This window comes from Limulus polyphemus, unplaced genomic scaffold (assembly GCF_000517525.1).
Source record: "Limulus polyphemus unplaced genomic scaffold, Limulus_polyphemus-2.1.2 Scaffold74, whole genome shotgun sequence".
NCBI lineage: Eukaryota > Metazoa > Arthropoda > Merostomata > Xiphosura > Limulidae > Limulus > Limulus polyphemus.
The window spans coordinates 458,981-478,932 of record NW_013665684.1 but is presented as its reverse complement, the minus strand read 5'-3'; the positions used below and the strand labels follow the sequence as shown (position 1 = coordinate 478,932).

The window sequence follows — 19,952 nt, the reverse complement described above, 5'->3', positions numbered from 1 at the left end:
AGTGTTCGTATAACAAATATTTGTGTATAAGTGATTTAAAAGGATAATTCTATATCTAACCCCGAATTTTAGCCTTATAAATCCTCAAGGTTTCCGGGGATAATAAGAAAGAAAGCATTTGTTCTAAGGTTAATATTTTCCCCCACGTTGAAGATTTTTAAAAGTTCTAATGGAAAATACAATAATATCTTTAGTTTATAATGTTGAAAACACGTGAAACAGTAAAACACTAACTACATGTCCTGCTACCTTTGTTTGTATATAAATGTGATATAATTATTTATAGAGTAAGGCCTAAAAAGAAAGCGCATATAACTTGAGTTTTTGTGGTTTGTTGTGTTTTAGAGCAAAACTAACTCGCGCTAGTCAACCCTAATTTTGTTTGTTTTTGAATTTCGCGCAAAGCTACACGAGGGCTATCTGCGCTAGCCGTCCCTAATTTAGCAGTGTAAGACTAGAGGGAAGGCAGCTAATTATCACCACCCACCGCCAACTCTTGGGCTACTCTTTTACCAACGAATAGTGGGATTGATCGTCACACTATAACGCCCCCACGGCTTAAAAGGCGAGCATGTTTGGTGGGACGAGGATTCGAACCCGCGACCCGCAGATTGCGAGTCGAGCTCCCTAACCACCTGGCCATGCCAGGCCTCAGTTTTGAAGAAAGAGTTTTCAAATTATATATATATATATATATACACATACGAAGACAACCTAGCATATTGTTCACAATATGCATAGATTTTCCAAAAACATTCTTACAATAAACAAGTAACATTTCATTTAGTACGAAAAAAAACTTGCTTTCATCGTCTCTGTTGTTCTCTTTTGACAACAAACCTCCCATATAATGAGAGATTCTAGCGTTGGATGTCGCCACCGATGTAGTAGACGTTTGAGGCAGTGAGGTAACAGAAGAAACAGGAAACAAGTGACGCATCGACCCCTAGTAATATAAATTCAAGAACATATGAATTCCGTATTCTAAGTCTGCGATAATGTCCTAAAATAAACTCGAGGCAACAAGTGATTTTTTACTTAAAAAATTATGTGTACCTTTTAATTTATATTTAACATTCAAAATTTATGTTAATTTTGGTTTTCATAATTTCATAGCCAAATTATTCCTCATTATTCTTGTCTTGATTGCCAACAATTATGTCTACAGTATTACTCCAACAGTGGTTTTCCTTATGCTAATACTAACGTTGTACATACAGCAAGCGATAAAACTGAACTTTTAAGTTTTGTTAAAATAACTGACAACTATGTGTGTGTGTGTGTGTGTGTATATACTGTACTCGGAGGGTGGAAATAGGGGGTAGGAGGGTTAAGAGACAATGAAGATATAGCAAACCAATTATGCTTTTACAAAATTGCCGAAACATTTATGAATTACAAATGGAACCAGAATCAAAACGAATCTATAAATAATCCAAATAACAGGTGAAGTTTATTCCTTCAAAATGTTGTGAATACTGTATTGTTAAGTGGTAATATTTCAAACATTTTAAAAAATTTGTTCATAATTTTGTTTTACAAAATTAAGTATATAGTTTCGGTGAAAAGGTGCATCATTTTTAGCATATTAAGAATGTGTGCTTTTTACACACTTTAATTTGAACTTGTTTTGCACATAACTTCGGTTAGAAAATATCCATTGATTGTTCATTTAATAGAATCCTTACCCCTGCACACATGGGACGACCACTCCAGTTTCTAAGTGTAGAAATACAGTCATATAACGGTTAGTTTGATAGGGAATGGACGAGAACAAAGACATGAAAGACTTTAAAAGGGGCATAATAATGGGTGCTCATCAATCAAAATATTAATAATAAAGACCGTTTTCGTTACAAGCTGTTCAAAGTCATATGTCACCAGAATACGTCAAGTGTGGCAATGGAAAGGGAAAGTGTCTTCCTGTTGGATATACAAGACTGTTCAGTTTAAGAGTTATTATTTACTTTATCTAGTGATTTCATATTGAATGATTTTTTAGTTTTTATAACAAGAGTATTAAAAGTTAATTATTTTAAAAGCGATAGTTCTAACAAGTTTCGTTACGTAACTGTACGTTTCGTAAGTTGTGTATATAGTTTAATTGTTGTACCAGGCTTTTGTAATATTGTTGAGTCATCTTACTTGAAATTTCTGTGTAATATTGTTATTACTAGAGGACTAGATATTTCCAGATACTGAAGTAAAATTAGTAAAAGTAAAATTGAAGTTAGACTACATGATTGTGAGTTTAGCCATAAAGAGCGTATAGTGGCGATTTCTAAAGTGAGTTTCACAGCTTGTATTGTAATAACGGAAATAGAGGAAAATAATTTGTCTTGTCAAAGGGTGTTCTAAAATAACTCAACCAGCCTGTGTGGATTTTGATGGAAAGGAGACAGTTACTTAAAGCTCTGGATACAACTGCGGTAACCCACACTTTTTGTGGTGATTTTAAAGTAAGTATCACAGCCTTGTATTGTAATAAAAGAGATAGAGGAGAATAATTTGTTTTGTCAAAGGGTGTTCTAAAGTAATTGAACCCAACTGTGTGGACTTTCACGAAAAAAATAGAATTATTTAAAGCTCTGGATAACTGTGATAACCAATAGTATAACGAACATCTTTACATACGTTTAACGTGTTTTGATATCATATTTTAAAACAAGTGGACTGTGTTGCTGTTTATCCACACATATAAAAACTGATACTTCTATTACGGAAACTGCTGCTGTCAGTTACATATGATTTGTGGAAGAAATGTGTGATTAAAATATTTATTAAGTAGAACAAGCTGTGTCCCAGTGGCTTACTTTCATAGGAAATTATCAATATTAAAGTATTTTCAGCTTTACACGTGAAAGGTAGTACAACAAACGTTACGTGGCAGTCGACAAACACTTTGAATACTGTTTATCTCAAATGCAAAAAAACAAAAACAAAACATGTTTTCATTGCTTGCTGCTTAGAGCATAATCCATTTACAATACATAAATGGAAATGTGCGAATCGTTTTAAAAGCTACGTTTTCAATACTGACAATACAGTAAAAGTGTAGAGAAAACTGTATGCAGCACTTGAACCTACTTGTGTGGTAACAACAACACAAGATACACGTGGTGCTATAAAGGTTTACCTGAACGTTGTTGTTGATCAAGTCCATCACACTAAAATGGCATTTCAACAATGATATTCAATGTTTTGAAAAACTGAAACGATCAGTATTGTTCGTATTGATCAAAATCGTTTCAAAGAACATAACAGCTACTCAGTAATTTTCCTAGACTACTAAAACCACCAGATTTAAATGTTATTGGGTCGTTTTGGGATGAACTCGGACGCAGTTTTTCCATCATATTCATTTCTATCCACGCTCTTTGGCCACACGGTACATACGACATTGAATCGAGTTACTTGTTACGATTAAACTGGATAACAGGGGGATAAGTCATAATATAGTGCCTTGTATTATTTCCTATAGATTGTTATAAATGTACTTACACCGTTATTTGTCATGAAATAATGATCTACTTGTATTATAAATAATAACCCGTGAAAACTGCTGCCAATTACAAACAAAATATATAAACTATATAGGACTAGCTATGATATTTCCTTCTTCTGTGATATAAATGTAAAACCTAACATTAAACCACCAAATTTAAAATACATCGCAAAATTATCAAGGTTCGTCATAACATCCTAACTTGAGTTTATTTGTGATTATTATAATTTAGGACACATTTATGACAAAAGGCTTAAGGAAGCTTCATTATCTTCATAAATTGTCCAATATACCTGAACATTTGATTTTGTGTTCAGTGTGATAGGTTGACCATTGGTGTTACTAATGGCCGTGTGCCTAGCCATTGGTGTACTTCCCGTAAAGCTACTGTCCACTTCATCTGACCTTTGCAACATAGAAGGATATAGTTTCTCTGATGTGGTTGACCTAATGGAGTTGGAACGGGATAGATGCGAAGATCCAGAAAGCTCTTTCTGGTGGAGAATCAGGCGAGCGTGTGTTAGACTGTTAGCACGGGCATGTTGAATCTATGTATTATAAGAATCACATATGAAACAGAAAATTTTCAAATAATCGCTAAAAACGTTTTTTTTAGTACCTAAAAGCTACATGATTTTAAGTTATTATTTTCGAAAAGAAAGATAACACAAAATGGAAGTATTTTACGGTTGTAATATACATTACTTCTAATAAAATCAGAGTAATTATAATGTAGTGTAATGATATGATAATTAAACATAAGAATCTGCGCAACACAACCTATACAGTATATTACCTGAGCATGTACACCGGAAGAGGTTGATGATAAAGATTCCATACTATCTGCCTCAGTAAGCCCACCTCCACTATTACTACGTGTTCCTGATCCAGATATCACCGAGACACCAGAACTACCACTGTATCGTAACCAAGAATAGGATGGCGTAACAGAGTTACTGACAACCGGATGTGAGCCGATATTGGCATAGTTACCCATGTTTCCATCGCTTGGTCTTATTGGAATGGAAAGTCGAGGTCTGTTAATCGAGCAGTCTTTGGAAGTTCCTGTCAAACCAGGTAGAATTACATAGTCTGAGATGGGATTAGACGGATCGTTGGGAGCAGAACAAGTTCCGTAGGCGAGTTCCCGAAATCCAGTAACATTCGATGACATCAAAGAATTTTGTTTTAATGTTTTTCTGCGACCTAAAGAACTGTATTCACTATCTGAATGAGCTGATGTACCATTGAAAATATATGCATCATTGCATTTGGTCTGGATATTTGCAGACTCTTTAATTTTTCCTCGTCGTTCAAAGCTGTTTTTACCGTTAGAGGGCGTAATGGAGATATTCCTAGGCAGACTTGATGATTGAATGCGGGTCCTGTCAGGAGGTTCTAAATGACGAGAATCGTTGTATCTAGTGTCGTGTGACTTTTCTTTTTTTGAATTACTTTGTGCTTTGGAACCTCCTGTTCTGTTGCTACCACTGGACGAAGCAGTTGAAGTACTGGATGGCCTCTTCTCATTGTTCGTACCGATTCCCGCCACGCTAACTGTTCGAGATCCTTGAGCTCTTCTTTGTTCCTGTGGTGGTTGAACTAACTGATTAACTAATGTAGAGGTAATTTTTGCATACTTTGAGCACGAACTTCTTCCATTTTCTATCTCTTTCTCGATCACGATGTCACCTTCTCGGTATTTTCCGTCTTCAGTTTTGCGCATTATGGCTTTGTTCTTGGGTTTCTGGCATTCATATGATTCGTATTTATTTAGCACAACGTTTGAAGCGCTGTTTTTGTTTTCCATGATGTTTGATGTAGAAAAGACAGAGCTGGTGTTAATATATTCTCTGCGTTGTCCTGATTCAGATTTACTCTTTCCAGTTCGTACTTGTTGCTCTTGATGTTGCTGAAGGTATTTCTTCCACTTAATGGATGACATTTGGTGGAAGGCACTTGAGTCGGTCTGCATTGAGCTATCCGTTTTTGCTACGTTTATAGAATGGCCATTAGTATATTTTCCTGAGGTGGTAACGCCAATATGATGCTCTTCCCAGCCTCGCCTAGTATTTTCACCAGAAGTGAGGGAGTATTTGGTGGCTACGCCTCGTTGCTCTCGCTTCAAACTTCCATAATAAGTTGATGCTGGGCTTACTGATGATCCTGTCAAGTTGTCGTCGGTGCTTACGTCCGCAATAGTATCGCTAAGACCACTACTGACAGAACTGCTGTCGTCTAGACTGTAGAATAAAAACATAATATAATACTGGAACAAATTGACTACATGTTTTTAGTTAAAATAGGCTGCGTTTTGATTAAAACTAGTCATTCAAAATTTCAGTAACCACAGATAAACTAACAGTAAACTATGGGATTCTGAAACGGTAAATATAATTTAATTACTTTGTTTCAAATTGTCAAGATCTCAATATCTACTCAGGAATAGCTGGGAGAAGAGAGAGGGGCTTTGCGAGTGTGGTATATTTTTTGATGGAAATGATTAAAACTGATAACAGCAAGAAGTTCGTTGGGCTAGTTGTCTAAATATATAATACGTCTCCACTAACCGTCTACCAAAAGTGGGTTTATCATGTGATCATTATAATCTATCACTTTTTACGCAGACACGCGTGATTTTTACTTATATGTCTGTTTTTTCACGTATAAATGCTAAACTACCGATCTAATCATAAAATGTGTATATATTTTCTTCAAAGTTGAAAATAAACCTACATAATGACAGATCTGAAATGTATCCTTCCACACAGATTCACTGATGAAGAAAATTGATAAATAAGATGTACAGAATAACATAATAAATTTGCTAAACTTCAGTACAGAACCATTACTGGGGAAAACTGAACCACAAGATGAGAAGAAAACTATAGTCTCTCCATAAACAACAATTAATAAAGAAAATTTATAATTAAAACCCCCAGAATGCTAGAAAAAAAACTGTACACCTTCCAAACAGAATAATCAATGGAAAATTTGGGAAATAAACATACGGGATGACAGGGAAAACTGTAGTCCTTTCATAGGGACCAATAAGTGAGAAGTTTATAATGAAAACTTGCAGAATGACAGAGAAAGCTGTAAATCTTCCACATAGAGTTAGTAATGAAGCTAATTGGTACATAGACCTAAAGAACGACCAGTGTTTGAAGTGGTCTGGAAAAGGTGCCGGTATACATGAATTTGAGGGGGGGGGGGTTACTTAGTGTTTGACTTGAGGTGAAACATACTCGCGCAATAGTTGCAGAGACACTAAAGCCTAACTTGTTTACATGCGAAACGAAAAGGTTGTGAATGTGGTGTTTTGCTGCAATACAATTCCTTTTCTCCCTTGTCTGTATGTCTGTTTGTTTGTTTGAAATTAAGCACAAAGATACACAATGGGCTATCTGTGTTCTGCCCACCACGGGTATCGAAATCCGGTTTCTAGCGTTGTAAGTCCGCAGACATACCGCTGTTCCACTGGGGGGGGGGCGCCTATATGTCAAACTGTCCCACTTCAAACACTGAAAATGACCGAGAAAAACTAACAGAGTCAGATGAAAATAATCCAACAGAATGATAGTTATCAAAAGTAAAGTTTCATGAAGACCAAACACTGATCCAAGTAAAAGCAAATTATAAAAATGAAAAAAATAAAATAAAATAACGTGATAACGAAATTTAAAGAATGAAATGGGCAGTATAAAACTGTATTTTACCAGTGAGGTCAAAGGACTTGAAATATTTAAGTATTTTATAGAGTTCAAACAACTTTATAATTTTAATAAGAGTTCTACTTTTCAAAAATATAATGAAAAACCCAATCTACATAAAAATCTCTCAATTTCAAACACAAACAAGGAAATACAATCCAGGCTAGAATACTTTTAATCTTACAAAGAAACAAAACTTACCTATAGAGAAATTAAAATATTCCCGCCGTTTATCAAAAAATCTATACCTTCATCAACAACTACGAGATTTCAAACACACACACACAATCTATGTCTAGATCACAAACTTTGATTTTACAGAACCAGAAATAGATCCCATCAACATGACATTTTTCATATCACACAAACACAGTGATGAACTTAACCTACACCAAAATACAGAATCAGAAATAGATCCCATCAATATGAACTTTTCATATCATACAAACACAGTAATGAACTTAACCAACACCATAATACACAATCAGAAATAGATTCCATCAACATGAACTTTTTCATATCATACAAACACAATAATGAACTTAACCTACACCTAAAATCTTCCAATATCGTACACAAACCAGAGTCTTTCCATATCACGACAAATGAGAAACCTAACCAACATCAAAATCTTCCTCACTATACCGTCAAAGAAACAAAGATTAAATATACCTAGACTCCTTCCATGACACATAGCCACACTAATAGAAAAACCTTATCAACGCCCAGAAGTTTCTCATACACAGAAACAGAATATCTACACCAACAACATTTGCATACTACACCAACAGAGAATCCTAAGCAATGTTTAGAACTTCTTCGCTACATAAGCACAGAAACAAATATAAAATGCATACATAGAACCTTTCTATGACAAATACCAAGAAACCTTTTCGAGATCAAGAATTTGGTCACCATACATGCACAGGAACAAATTTTACCTATATCGAGAATTTTGTCACCATACAGGCACAGGAACAAAGTTTACTTACATTAAGAATTTTGTCACTATACAGACACAGGAACAAAGTTTACCTATATCAATAATTTTGTCACCAACAGACACAGAAACAAAGTTTACTTACATTAAGAATTTTGTCACCATACAGGCACAGGAACAAATTTTACCTTTATCGAGAATTTTGTCACCATACAGGCACAGGAACAAAGTTTACTTACATTAAGAATTTTGTCACCATACAGGCACAGGAACAAATTTTACCTATATCAAGAATTTTGTCACCATACAGGCACAGGAACAAATTTTACCTATATCAAGAATTTTGTCACCATACAGGCACAAGAACAAATTTTACTTATGTTCTAATCATAAGCGCTTTCCCATCATACAGTAACAGAAACAGAGCTTATATCATACAAAAAAACCGCAAATAAATGTTACTACTCCAAGAATTCAACATTACACGCATAAAATGCATTATACTTATAGAACGAATTTGGTCTTTCCAACTCGGTAATTTCCTTTCCAATAGACAATTTTCAGTTAGACCAGGTACTCTCTCTAATTAATAAATCCAATCGTAACTCTTTCCAAGATCAGTAATTTCCCCCATTCCACAGAAAAACCTTACACAGGCTAGGTTTCTTTGTTGAGTTTCGCGCAAAGTTATTCTGGGACTAGTTGCGCTAGCGTCCCTAATTTTGAAGGAATAGACTAGAGGAAATTTAGCTAGTCAACATCAACCGCCGCCAACTCTTGGGCCACTCTTTTACTAACGAATGGTGGGATTGATCGTGAAATTATAACGCCTCCTAGGCTGAAAGGGTGAAGAAATTTGAACTCGCGACCACAGATTTGCGTGCCTGTTAGCCATGCCAAGCCTCATAGGCTAGGAACTCTCGCAAAATGAAAGTTAACTCTTTCAACACTAGTAATATCTCCAAATCTCATATAAACCTTACGTAGTTAGGAACTCCCCAATTAACAAATCAAAACATAACTCTTTTCAACACTAGAAATATTCCTCAAATCTCATACAAACCTTACCTAGCTAGGAACTCCCAAATTAACAAATCAAAACATAACTCTTTCCAACACTAGAAATATTCCTCAAATCTCAAACAAACCTTATCTAGCTAAGAACTCTCAAATTAACAAATCCAAAAATAACTATTCCCAACACTAGTCACCACTTCATCTCAGAGACTCTATGAAAATGTATATCATACAAAAACGCAAATATGTTTATAAGATGGATTTGGTATTATAATTCGCATTATAATTAATTTTTTAAAGTTTTGCAAAACACTTACAGAGTTAAATGTTATATAGTACGAAACATTTTACATAATGCATATTATCTCCCTCATGAAATTAATTACGTTACACATTCTATTTACCTGTTATACCAAGTATAGTAGCTGCAGTATTTTTCACGATTCATCGTAGCATAGATTCACCTAAAAACTTCGAAACTTGTTGTTAAATAAATCTTCACAACTCCCATATAAACTTATAGTACATGCTAACCATCACGATAAACGGCCCGATACCGCAACCAACCAGTAAGAAATATCACAGCAACCTGTCCCTCACGTGCAGCGTATAAGTACTATCGATTGTAATTTTGGACTATACCACGTGCGAGTTAAAAAGGTGGAGACTAAGATAGAACTGTTTTGGTATATATATATATATACCTTGACATTTAATTCATTTTGTTGGAAGTTATAGATATTGTGATGGCACTAATTAGCAGTCCCGGGGAGTCACGACAGGCCTAACAAGCCGGCGATGAATTAATATTTGCTCAAGAAAGGTTAATCGTATTTTTTACTATTGAAATTGAGCAGTTTAGCATTCTCAGTGATTTCCCTCTTGCTGATATATTTGTACATTAATATATACACTTGTCGTATGGTAATCACCTTTAAAGCAGAAGTATTATAAATAGTTATGAAATACTAGTAAACGGTAGGGAGGAAGATTCAGAAGAAAGCATTTGTGCAGGATTTTTAAATGCGAAAAACTACAAAATCTCGAATATTTTTACTGCCATTTTCTGATCTTTAGCTTTAAACCTAAAATACTGTCACCACTTTATGTTTAATGTGGTTTCCACTGTTGATAAATGACAGTTGATTTACGCTAGCCACATGTACTTGTAAAAGCAGCTGCGTAAATATTATGCAGAAAGACTGGGCATAAAATGTTCTATTCTATGAATTCGAGTGCTGCAGTGGAATTAAGTATAATGCTACATGAAGAAGTTCAAAATATACATTCTCACACTAAGGTCCCGAACGTTTTCTGCAGCTATTCCCTTGAAACTAAAACAGACAAGAGGGAAGGCCACGTGACTACAACTTCTCATTCATTCGATTTATTTCACGCTTTGAAACGTGTAATTGATAGGAACAGAACTTTTAAAGTGAGCTCATTAGTTGCTTGTTTACTTAGAATATACTCAAGGCTTGTTGAACTAATTCGTGAATCAGTCTGGAAGACTTGTGTAATGCACGTGTCTCTATATTTGGACTTTCCTTTAAAGTATGCTCGAATAAGCAATAAAAACTTCAAGAAATATTTTCTTGAATTTCATTTCACAAAACAACTGAAAGGTAGTTGGACTTGACAGGACAAAATCAGAGTTATTAAATAATCTCAGTTGCTCTCCGAGTTCATTTTTCTGAAATGCAAGTGACTCGTCATTCAGCCTATGCTCGTATATTAACATTTGGTAGAAATGGCTTTACATCTTTACATGTGTAGTTTATGACATTTCATGCAATTGATGATACTAGCAGAAACACCGCCCTACGTGCAACTGTTTATGCTAGTAGCTACTAATTGTAGTATTCATATCTCATTGAAAATAAATTTAGAAAAAGTGAACATTTTCTTCAAAAGGATTTTTTGTGGGAAGTACTGCATGGGAAAGGTGTTCGGATTGTGTTCTTTATTCATAAGCAACCCATTGCATCAAAATGATTCAATTTACAGAGCTCAAACTTTTCATAAATTTTACTGATATAAACTGTAATGTTTTTATATATTAAAAGTGGCACCGTTTTTTAAGAACTTCAGTTTCTTCGACAGACATGGTAGTGGTCAAAATGCTGTTTAACTTACTATAATGGACGTAGCGTATATGTCATTATCTATGTATGCAACTAAAACTCCTGCGTCATCTATTGAATAGCACCACAAACAAAAATTCACACTTTGGGTATTCAGTATCCAGACATTTAGAAAAATAACTGTGGTATGTGCAACAACCATGTCTTTATAATAGAACACAATTTTAAATAAAAGTACTTTCCTCTCAACAAGAACACGGCTTTCACTAGGACTGTACGTGAGGGTTTGATTATATCTTTATTGATGCAATTCTTAAATATCGTACCTATCCTAACTGGCTTGATGAATTCTTGTATTAGGGTAAAGGTCTCGTCGGCATTGGATATGACAGATACATCGTAGATGACATACTACTGGATTCTTCTCTACTTTCATCCGTAGTTGTTATAGTTACACATGGAGTTTGGCCATCACGTTTCATCGGAACTTGGTACCGTTTTTACATGACTAAAAGCATTATGTTGAAACGGTACTGAGGTATCTTGGACAGCTCTTTTGAATAGAAGTGTTGCTTCCAAAGTATTTTTAGGTTGTGCAGCCACTCGACATAATTCTCGATGGGACTGAAGTTCGGTGAGTGAGCAGGCAACTACATTTGTTGAATAACCGTATTCTTTAACGAAAGTTTCGAACCAGTTTAGTCAGATGGGGAAAGTGTTTGCGTTTAGTAGGTTGAAGTCAGAGCTAATTGCACCGGAATATGGCAGAATAGGGATTTGTAAGATGCGATTCTCATAATATGTGCCATTAGTGCTTCTCAAACTGTATTCACACTACTGCCATATATGCCACAATCCTGTATGAAAATAGTGTTAGATATGACTTCATATTCTCTTTTTAAGTCTTAGCTGGAGTAGAAACCTAACACGACCTTGGTATAATAAAATATTTGAGTTTTCGATATCCATGTCACCGATCATGTGGTAATCAATGTCAGTAACGTTTGTTCGGGAAGTAATAGGCAAATCAAACAAGCTGGTGAGAATCTTGAATATTGAGTCATATGAAAAAATGTCAGCAACGTTTTTTGGGAAGTAATAGACAAATCAAACAAGCTGATGAGAATCTCGAATATTGAGTCATATGAAAGATTGTCAGTAACATTTGTTCGGGAAGTAATAGGCAAATCAAACAAGCTGGTGAGAATCTCGAATATTGAGTCATATGAAAGATTGAAACCAGTGCAAAAAATATTGTCAAAATAAAAAAAAATATGTCTCAACATTGAAATTTCAAAGAAAGAAACGAATATTACAAAACAGATATAATAATACAAAACAGTTTTAGTGCTATTTAAGTACATTAATACAGTATGCTTTAAAAACAATTTTAAGTTTAAGTAATATATATATATAATTAAATGTAATTTTATGGAGAGAACCAAACAAACAACAACAAAAAAAAAAAAAATAAAAATAAAAACGCAGTCACAAAACAAACACCCAACACCGAGGAACCAATCATAAGATGGGTCATTATGTAACGTGCCCTGGTTTTTTGAGGTACCGGCGGAAGTAATACCCAAATTGCGTTGGGTGTTTAAGCTCAACTTCGCCGGCCTCACATGCTTAGAAGGAAAAAAGGAGCAAATGTGAGTGCTCTAACCCACAACATCCCACATCTTTACCATCTTTTACTGTCTGCAACCAGATTTGGGAAGGTGATTGCTCACACAACATAAATAAATAAAATAAAATAAAAACGATCACAAGAAAGAAATTGTAGAATACAAGACATCAATGGGGGAAGTTAACATTCCAGCCACCAATATGTAGTGCTTCAATCTTACTATCTGGATCTTAAATGGTTCTAAAGTTTTGAATTTCGCGCAAAGATACACGAAGGGTATCCGCGTTAGCTGTCCCTAATTTAGCAGTGAAAGACTAAGAGAAAGGCAGCTAGTCGTCATCACCCACCACCAACTCTTGGGCTACCCTTTTACCAACGAATAACGGGATTGACCGTCACGTTATAACACCCCCCCCCCCCACTGCTGAAAAAGTTAGCACGTTTGGTGGGACGGGGATTCGAACCCACGACTCACAGATTGCGAGTCAGGCACTCTAACCACTTGGCCATGCCGGGCCTTCTTTAAAATAATAAGAAGAATTGTGTGCATTATAAGCCTAGAGAAAGAAAAAACCTAACCACCAAGCCACGAAGTTCTAAAGAAATCCACCCAGTAGAAGGTCTTATATACGACTACATTAATCCACCGATATAAAACGTAACATATCCAAGTAATTCGAATTATTTCCCCATACAATAAATTTTAGATATATTTTTTTCATTTGTTTAAATCACTATTTTAAAATTCATATAAATACTTTTATATTTATTATAAAAAATTAAAATATTTAATTAACGTTTTCTCATCAAAGCCACTAAAAATATGTTTATACACTAACATATTAATATTAGATATTAAGAACTTTACATTGCTGCCTTTACCATATAAATATATTGATGGTTTAATTAGTATTCATAATCCAGTAATAAGTAATTATATTGGTACATTTATCATACAGTTCTACAGATCTAGACCAAACATGCTCGCCCTTTCAGCCGTGGGGGCGTTATAATGTGACGGTCAATCCCACTATTCGAAGGTAAAAGAGTAGCCCAAGAGTTGGCGGTGGGTGGTGATGACTAGCTGCCTTCCCTCTAGTCTTACACTGCTAAATTAGGGACGGCTAGCGCAGATAGCCCTCGTGTAGCTTTGCGCGAAATTCAAAACAAACAAACAGATCTAGAACACATTTCTTTAGATTTTAAGATAATAAATAATTATAGTAATATTAATATTTATGATAAAATATATGATTTCACATTTCAAGTTTTGGATTTCCCTCTCCAAACAGCAATGTACCAACAATACCATTCAAGTATTATACATTCACAACTTCTTAGGTATTGTAATATGTAAACCAATTTCGGATTTGGAAAATTATTCATAAATTTATTTTCGTAATAATAAAGATATAAATTAGCAACACAGCTTGAATGATTAGAACCCATCGGTGTACCTACAATTTGTTCATAAATATGCTTATGAAAATGAATATAATTATTATACGCAAACTATTACGCAAAAACTGAATATGATTTTGATATTATTAGCACTAAGTTTCAGATTAGAATCACCTATGCTTTTCGTTATAGGTTTAAAATCTTTTAGCTATTCTGTATTTAACACCTTTTCCCATGATTTTTCGTAAAGAATTGTCTTTTATTATATCCAAATTTCCAGTAATAATATCTAGCAGAGTTACAACGCTAGAAACCTTGTTTAACTTCAAACAAACAAAAAATAATATTTTATGAAAATAATTTGACTAGCAATCCCTTTTTAAATTCTGCACATTATTTATATTAAATGGTTTAAAAAATCTTTATAATTATATATATATAACAGATCCTATTGAAATTTATGAATTAAATCTGATAATAGGTTTTAAATATTTTAAAGGAAAAATATTTTGTATTACAGAATCATGAAAAGTTTTAAAAATTTGCGAATCATTAACAAATTTATGTTTAAAATTAATTATTATATATATAATAACTTTATCATTTGTAAATCTTTAATTTAAATTATTTACCTTAAGACTAAATTTCATAATCTCGGAAATTAACTGTTTAGCATGATTATTTTGTGGAGTAAGTTGATAGAGAAAGATAAAAAAATAGAAAAAGAGAAATTACTAAAAGGAAGAAAAGAGCTTGTGAAAATAAGTTACGCTCATTAAGAACTAATTAGAAGGTGCTAGGTAATAGCGAGGATAAGAAATTTAGTAATTGCATTAAATGAAAAAAAAAAAGAGTGAAACAGAAATAAAAGACACAGGGTATAAGATAGTCATTCATAGTACACTATTATCGATTAATAGACATAACATGCTAGAAAACAAACGTAAATACAACTGCATAAATTTTGGAGGACTTACCGAAATTTGTTCAATAGGCGTTGTTGGCCTGACTTATTCTTCCTACGTGCAAAGGAGGGAAAAAATAACATCAGATCGGAGGAAACAAATAATCTTTTTAAATTTACAACACACTTTGTAGAGGTACCACTGCTTTGTTACAATATCCAAAAACGATGAAAAGGATTTCGAGAAACTAATGATTGAAAACAGCTGTAAATGTTCGATTAAACCATTATAACAAATCTATTACAAACAATAGTTTTTCATTTTTCATATATCATTCTAATTTTGTGAAATATTGATTATACCTAAAAATGCTGGGTCTTCTTTACTACCATGGTAACACATAAAAAAAAAGTAAGAAAATTTCAGGCGCAAAGCTACACGAGGGGTATCTGTGCTACCCGTTCCTAATTTAGTAGTGAAAGACTAGAAGGAAGGCAGCTAGTCATCACCACCTACCGCCAACTCTTGAACTATTCTTTTACCAACGACTGAACATCACATTATAACGCCCCCACGGATGAAAGGGCAAGCATATTTGGCGGGACGGGGATTCGAACCGAACTCGTGACCCTCAGATTGCGAGTCAAGCGCCCTAACCACCTGGCCATGTCGGGCCGGTAGCAGTGACTGTATAAGAATTAGACTATGGACTCAGGAGGTCCAACCCTTTCGATTGGTGTATTTAACCACGCCCAAGTCTCATAGATCAGTTTACTCTAATCCTGCCAAAAATAATTTAAATTTGTGGGTAGGCTGGTAGAGATCCTAATGAGTAATAAAATCGAATCGGGTATACGCGCGCCCCACGCACAAGAACATAACTAATAAAAAGGGAAAAAAGAGTCTCGTAGATTAATTTATTCTAATCCTGCCTAAAAGAACTTCAAGTACCGCGGCTTTTGAAGATTTCCTCTTGTTTTCCCTTGTTTCTTTTCATTTATGACAATAAGTATGGTAGCAGTAACTGTTTGTTTGGTTTGAATTTCGAAACTGTAATTAGATCATAAACCGGTCAAGAGATGACGGAGCTACGAGCTCAAAGAAAACTCGGAGCAATACTATGAGCTGCTATGCCGCGGCTAAAAAAGGTCTCATAGATTAATCTACTCTAATCCTGCCTAAAAGAATTTCAAGTGCCGCGGCTATTGAGTATTCTCTCTTATTTCTATCCATGCGATACTATACAAAGGAGATGGTTAGTTTTTCAAGTTTGTGGATGGCAAGTTATATCATTAGTTAAAGATAAGTCTAAGGATAGAAGTAGAATTGTGTTTATACAGATTTTATTTAAAAATAACGAAGATATCCGTTTTTTTTTGTGAGAGTATGGCGAACTGGTGTTTCTGTGTCAACAAAAGTTTTTATTACTAAACACATCAACTGGAAATCGATAAAATCAAAAGACTGATATGCTTGTATTAACTTAATAGGTCTCGAAGAACATTAATTGATAAGTTATTGGTATTTTATTAAGTTTAGGAAAAAGTGCCAACACGAGCTTTTAAGATGAACAGAAGATTGCTAGAAACAGTTATTTGGGTTCGGTGCAACTGACAGGTAATACTAAAAGTCGGTCTTTCGGTTCCGGTTTCTCTCTATTTTCTTTTGATTTATACTTATTTCTTTATGAGCATTATTTTTTTTTTACAGTTGATGAGGTAGAATAGTATGTTTTAAAGAAAACAACAGAATACAAATCTAAAACTCTTTCGAACAGGGACAGATAAACCGAGTTTTAGATATACTGAAATAAAAAATATGTAGACCAAAATAATCTTGATTACATTCCATTGTGAAAGGAGGTAAGATCAACAACTTTTCAGAGTTGTGATATGAATAATGTAAACGTCAATACATGCACTAAAAATTTAGAATATCAGCAAACTTTCCGTCAATTTTTATGCACTTGCTACTTTCATAAACACCCAACAACGAAGTAAAACAATTAGGCAATTAATTATCAGGATTATAGAGTGCACAACTTTGATTTATATACGTTGACGTGTATACGTAACGAGAAGAAAATACATGTAACAAATGTATAGTAGGGCGAGTTTGCCTTCTTCCATATTCGTAATCTCACATCAATTTAAAAGATCTAAATATTCACAAATATATATATATAATTAAATCACCAAATGTATCAGTGTAACAAATGTGTACTAAATATAAAAACTGAACTGAGACCAATTTTGAGTATCAAGTCAGTTCCGGTCTTTCTTATAATTTTTTTTCTGTCCCACGAGGCTATTTAAGCCGGAAAAAAAAAGACATTTGGCTTAACCATTTTTTTTTTGCATTGATTCTCTCATAATGTAACGGAGCTAAATCCGAGGTCTTCCTGAACCTACTGAAATTCTACTGGATGAGGGATCTGTTGAATTTATTCAACGTATCGATATTGGTAATTTAGGTCGTAATTTTGTTCTTGAACCTGAAAAACGCTACGAATCTTTTCAGGAAGGTTGGGCAATAAGGTCTGTTCGAGGAAGACTTATGAAAAGAAGTATATTCATCGTTATATAGATTATGTGAAACAAATGTAAGTGATAAAAACAAAGTGGATCCTGGTTGCATGCTTGAGAAGTTGAAAATGAAATACTCCTCTGCATTGGATCTACCATATGAGAGCGAGATTCGTTCGGCAATTAGCGCCTTCATTGCAATAGAAAAACGAGCTGAAAATGGTCAACTTTCAACTCGCATACGTTTTCCAGATGTGCTTTCAAATATTATCAATGGCATTCTTGATGCAAATGAAAACACTGCCCCAAAGGCATGCTAAGCAGTGGTCCTGGAAAGATATGAAATGATAAAAGAGGCAAACCCCATCGAAGAGTTCCCTGATGGGAGGAAAAATAAAAAGCAAGATCATTCTGTACTTGTTCGAAGGTCAAGATAAATATTTATCATAAAAAAACAACAAAATCGTAAAAGAATTGTCAATTATTTGCATGAAAGAAAGAAGGAAAAAGCAAAAGAAGAAAATAAAATAAAGAATAAAACGGCCTGGAAAAGGGTGTACTTTGCTGGGAAATGTAGCCGAAATTACAATTTTCAAACAATCATAAAATTTCGAATATTTATGCCCCCCCCCCCAAAAAAATAAGAACACCTTTGAAAATATTTTTCGCTGTTCTATTTTAGTACTAAATGCCCTATTTCAGTGTTCCAATTCCGTAGTTAACGTTGGGCAGAAATGGACAATATATCAGGAAATTTACCACCCCGAGGTATGCATTACGTGTTAAATATAATTAAACACGGAGTTTGGGTCCCGAGGTATGCATTACGAGTTAAATATAATTAAACATGGACTTTGGGTCCCGAGGTATGCATTACGTGTTCAATAAAATTAAAATTGGAGTTTGGGTATTTTTCATGTTCTTCTAAAAGAGAAAATAAATAATATTTTTCATAATCAACTATACAAAATCTTTAAAAAGAAATAGCTCCGTAGCAAAAGAAAAGAGATTGACCAGGACCGAAAGACCGATTTTTAGGTGTGGAACTGGGACCGACGTCTAGTATTACTCAGCAACTGACACCACTTTCAAAAAACTAAAAAAAAACAAAAAACAGAGTTCAGATTCTTATTGAGTTATTTATTAAGACGTCTGTAAAGAAAAAGTATTCATATTCAAGCGAATGGGTTTTATAATGTGTTATTAATGGTACGGACAACACTCAAAATAAATTCAATTTAAAATTCCTATTAAAAATACAGTAGTTAATATCGAGTAGGTTTGTATACGAACTTAGAACGCTAAGAACCTGGGTTCGATTCCCCGCGGTGGACACAGCAGATAGCCCAATGTGGCTTTGCTCTACAATAAACAAATCAAGCTGAAGACAGCTGTAAGTTTTACTGTTTCCAAGCACTCGCGAAACACGATTATAATATAATTCACCAAAGGCTATTGTAGCGTGCATATAGATAGGTGTAGATAGGTCGTATACAAGAATGAGCAATATATGTTTATAACAAAATCAAGTAGTATACACTTCGAAGTCAAGAAAGTTCGTGGTTCTTCACTTATTTGAGTAAATTTTAGATCAACCTAACTGAACTGGCTGGAAGGATTTTATCACCTGTGTAGAGAAATGTTATCTAAAACAGGATTTATATGTTTATTCTACGCTTAAAGAGAAAATTGAGTTCTACCCAAGAGTCGACAGTTTGAATTTTGGTACAGTAGGCTAAAGGCAAATATTTGTTTGTTTGTTTGGAATTAAGCACAAAGTTTACACAATGGGCTATTTGCGCTCTGCCCACCACGGGTATCGAAACCCGGTTTCTAGCGTTGAAAGTCCGCGGACATACCGCTGTGCCACTGGGGGGCAAAGGCAAATATAAAAATTATGTTCGAACAAATATTCATACAACAAAGCTCAATTAATATGAAATTCACCATAGATTTGAGCTTGGGAGTGTATGACAATTTTATTTATTAAATAACTTTACAAATGAAATCCAAGCTTCACTAAACGTACTTAATTTCTAGTTATTTTCTTGAATTTGAACTCACGACATTATAGCAAAAAACAACAACAAAAACAAACAAGATAAAGCGATATGTGCATATATTATTACTCTAGTAGTCTTTTCGAAAATACGATCGTTGGGCGTAAAAGCTGCCTAGAATATTATGACACAAAGAAAGCTTGTTTGTTTGTTTTGAATTTCGCGCAAAGCT

At 34.3% G+C, this 19,952-nt stretch overlaps 1 protein-coding gene across 2 annotated transcripts in view; it reads right to left on the bottom strand.

The window, feature by feature from the left end:
* LOC106466519 (protein sickie-like) overlaps nt 1-19,952 on the bottom strand; it is a 104,416-nt gene that overhangs the window by 46,708 nt on the left and 37,756 nt on the right. For both annotated transcript variants that reach the window (XM_022394996.1, XM_022395004.1), the window contains exons 6-9: nt 15,268-15,309; nt 4,302-5,748; nt 3,799-4,053; nt 805-946 (exon numbers count right to left, since the gene is read on the bottom strand). In XM_022394996.1, the coding sequence (XP_022250704.1) occupies nt 805-946; nt 3,799-4,053; nt 4,302-5,748; nt 15,268-15,309 (1,886 nt within the window). The remainder of the gene's footprint in view (nt 1-804; nt 947-3,798; nt 4,054-4,301; nt 5,749-15,267; nt 15,310-19,952) is intronic.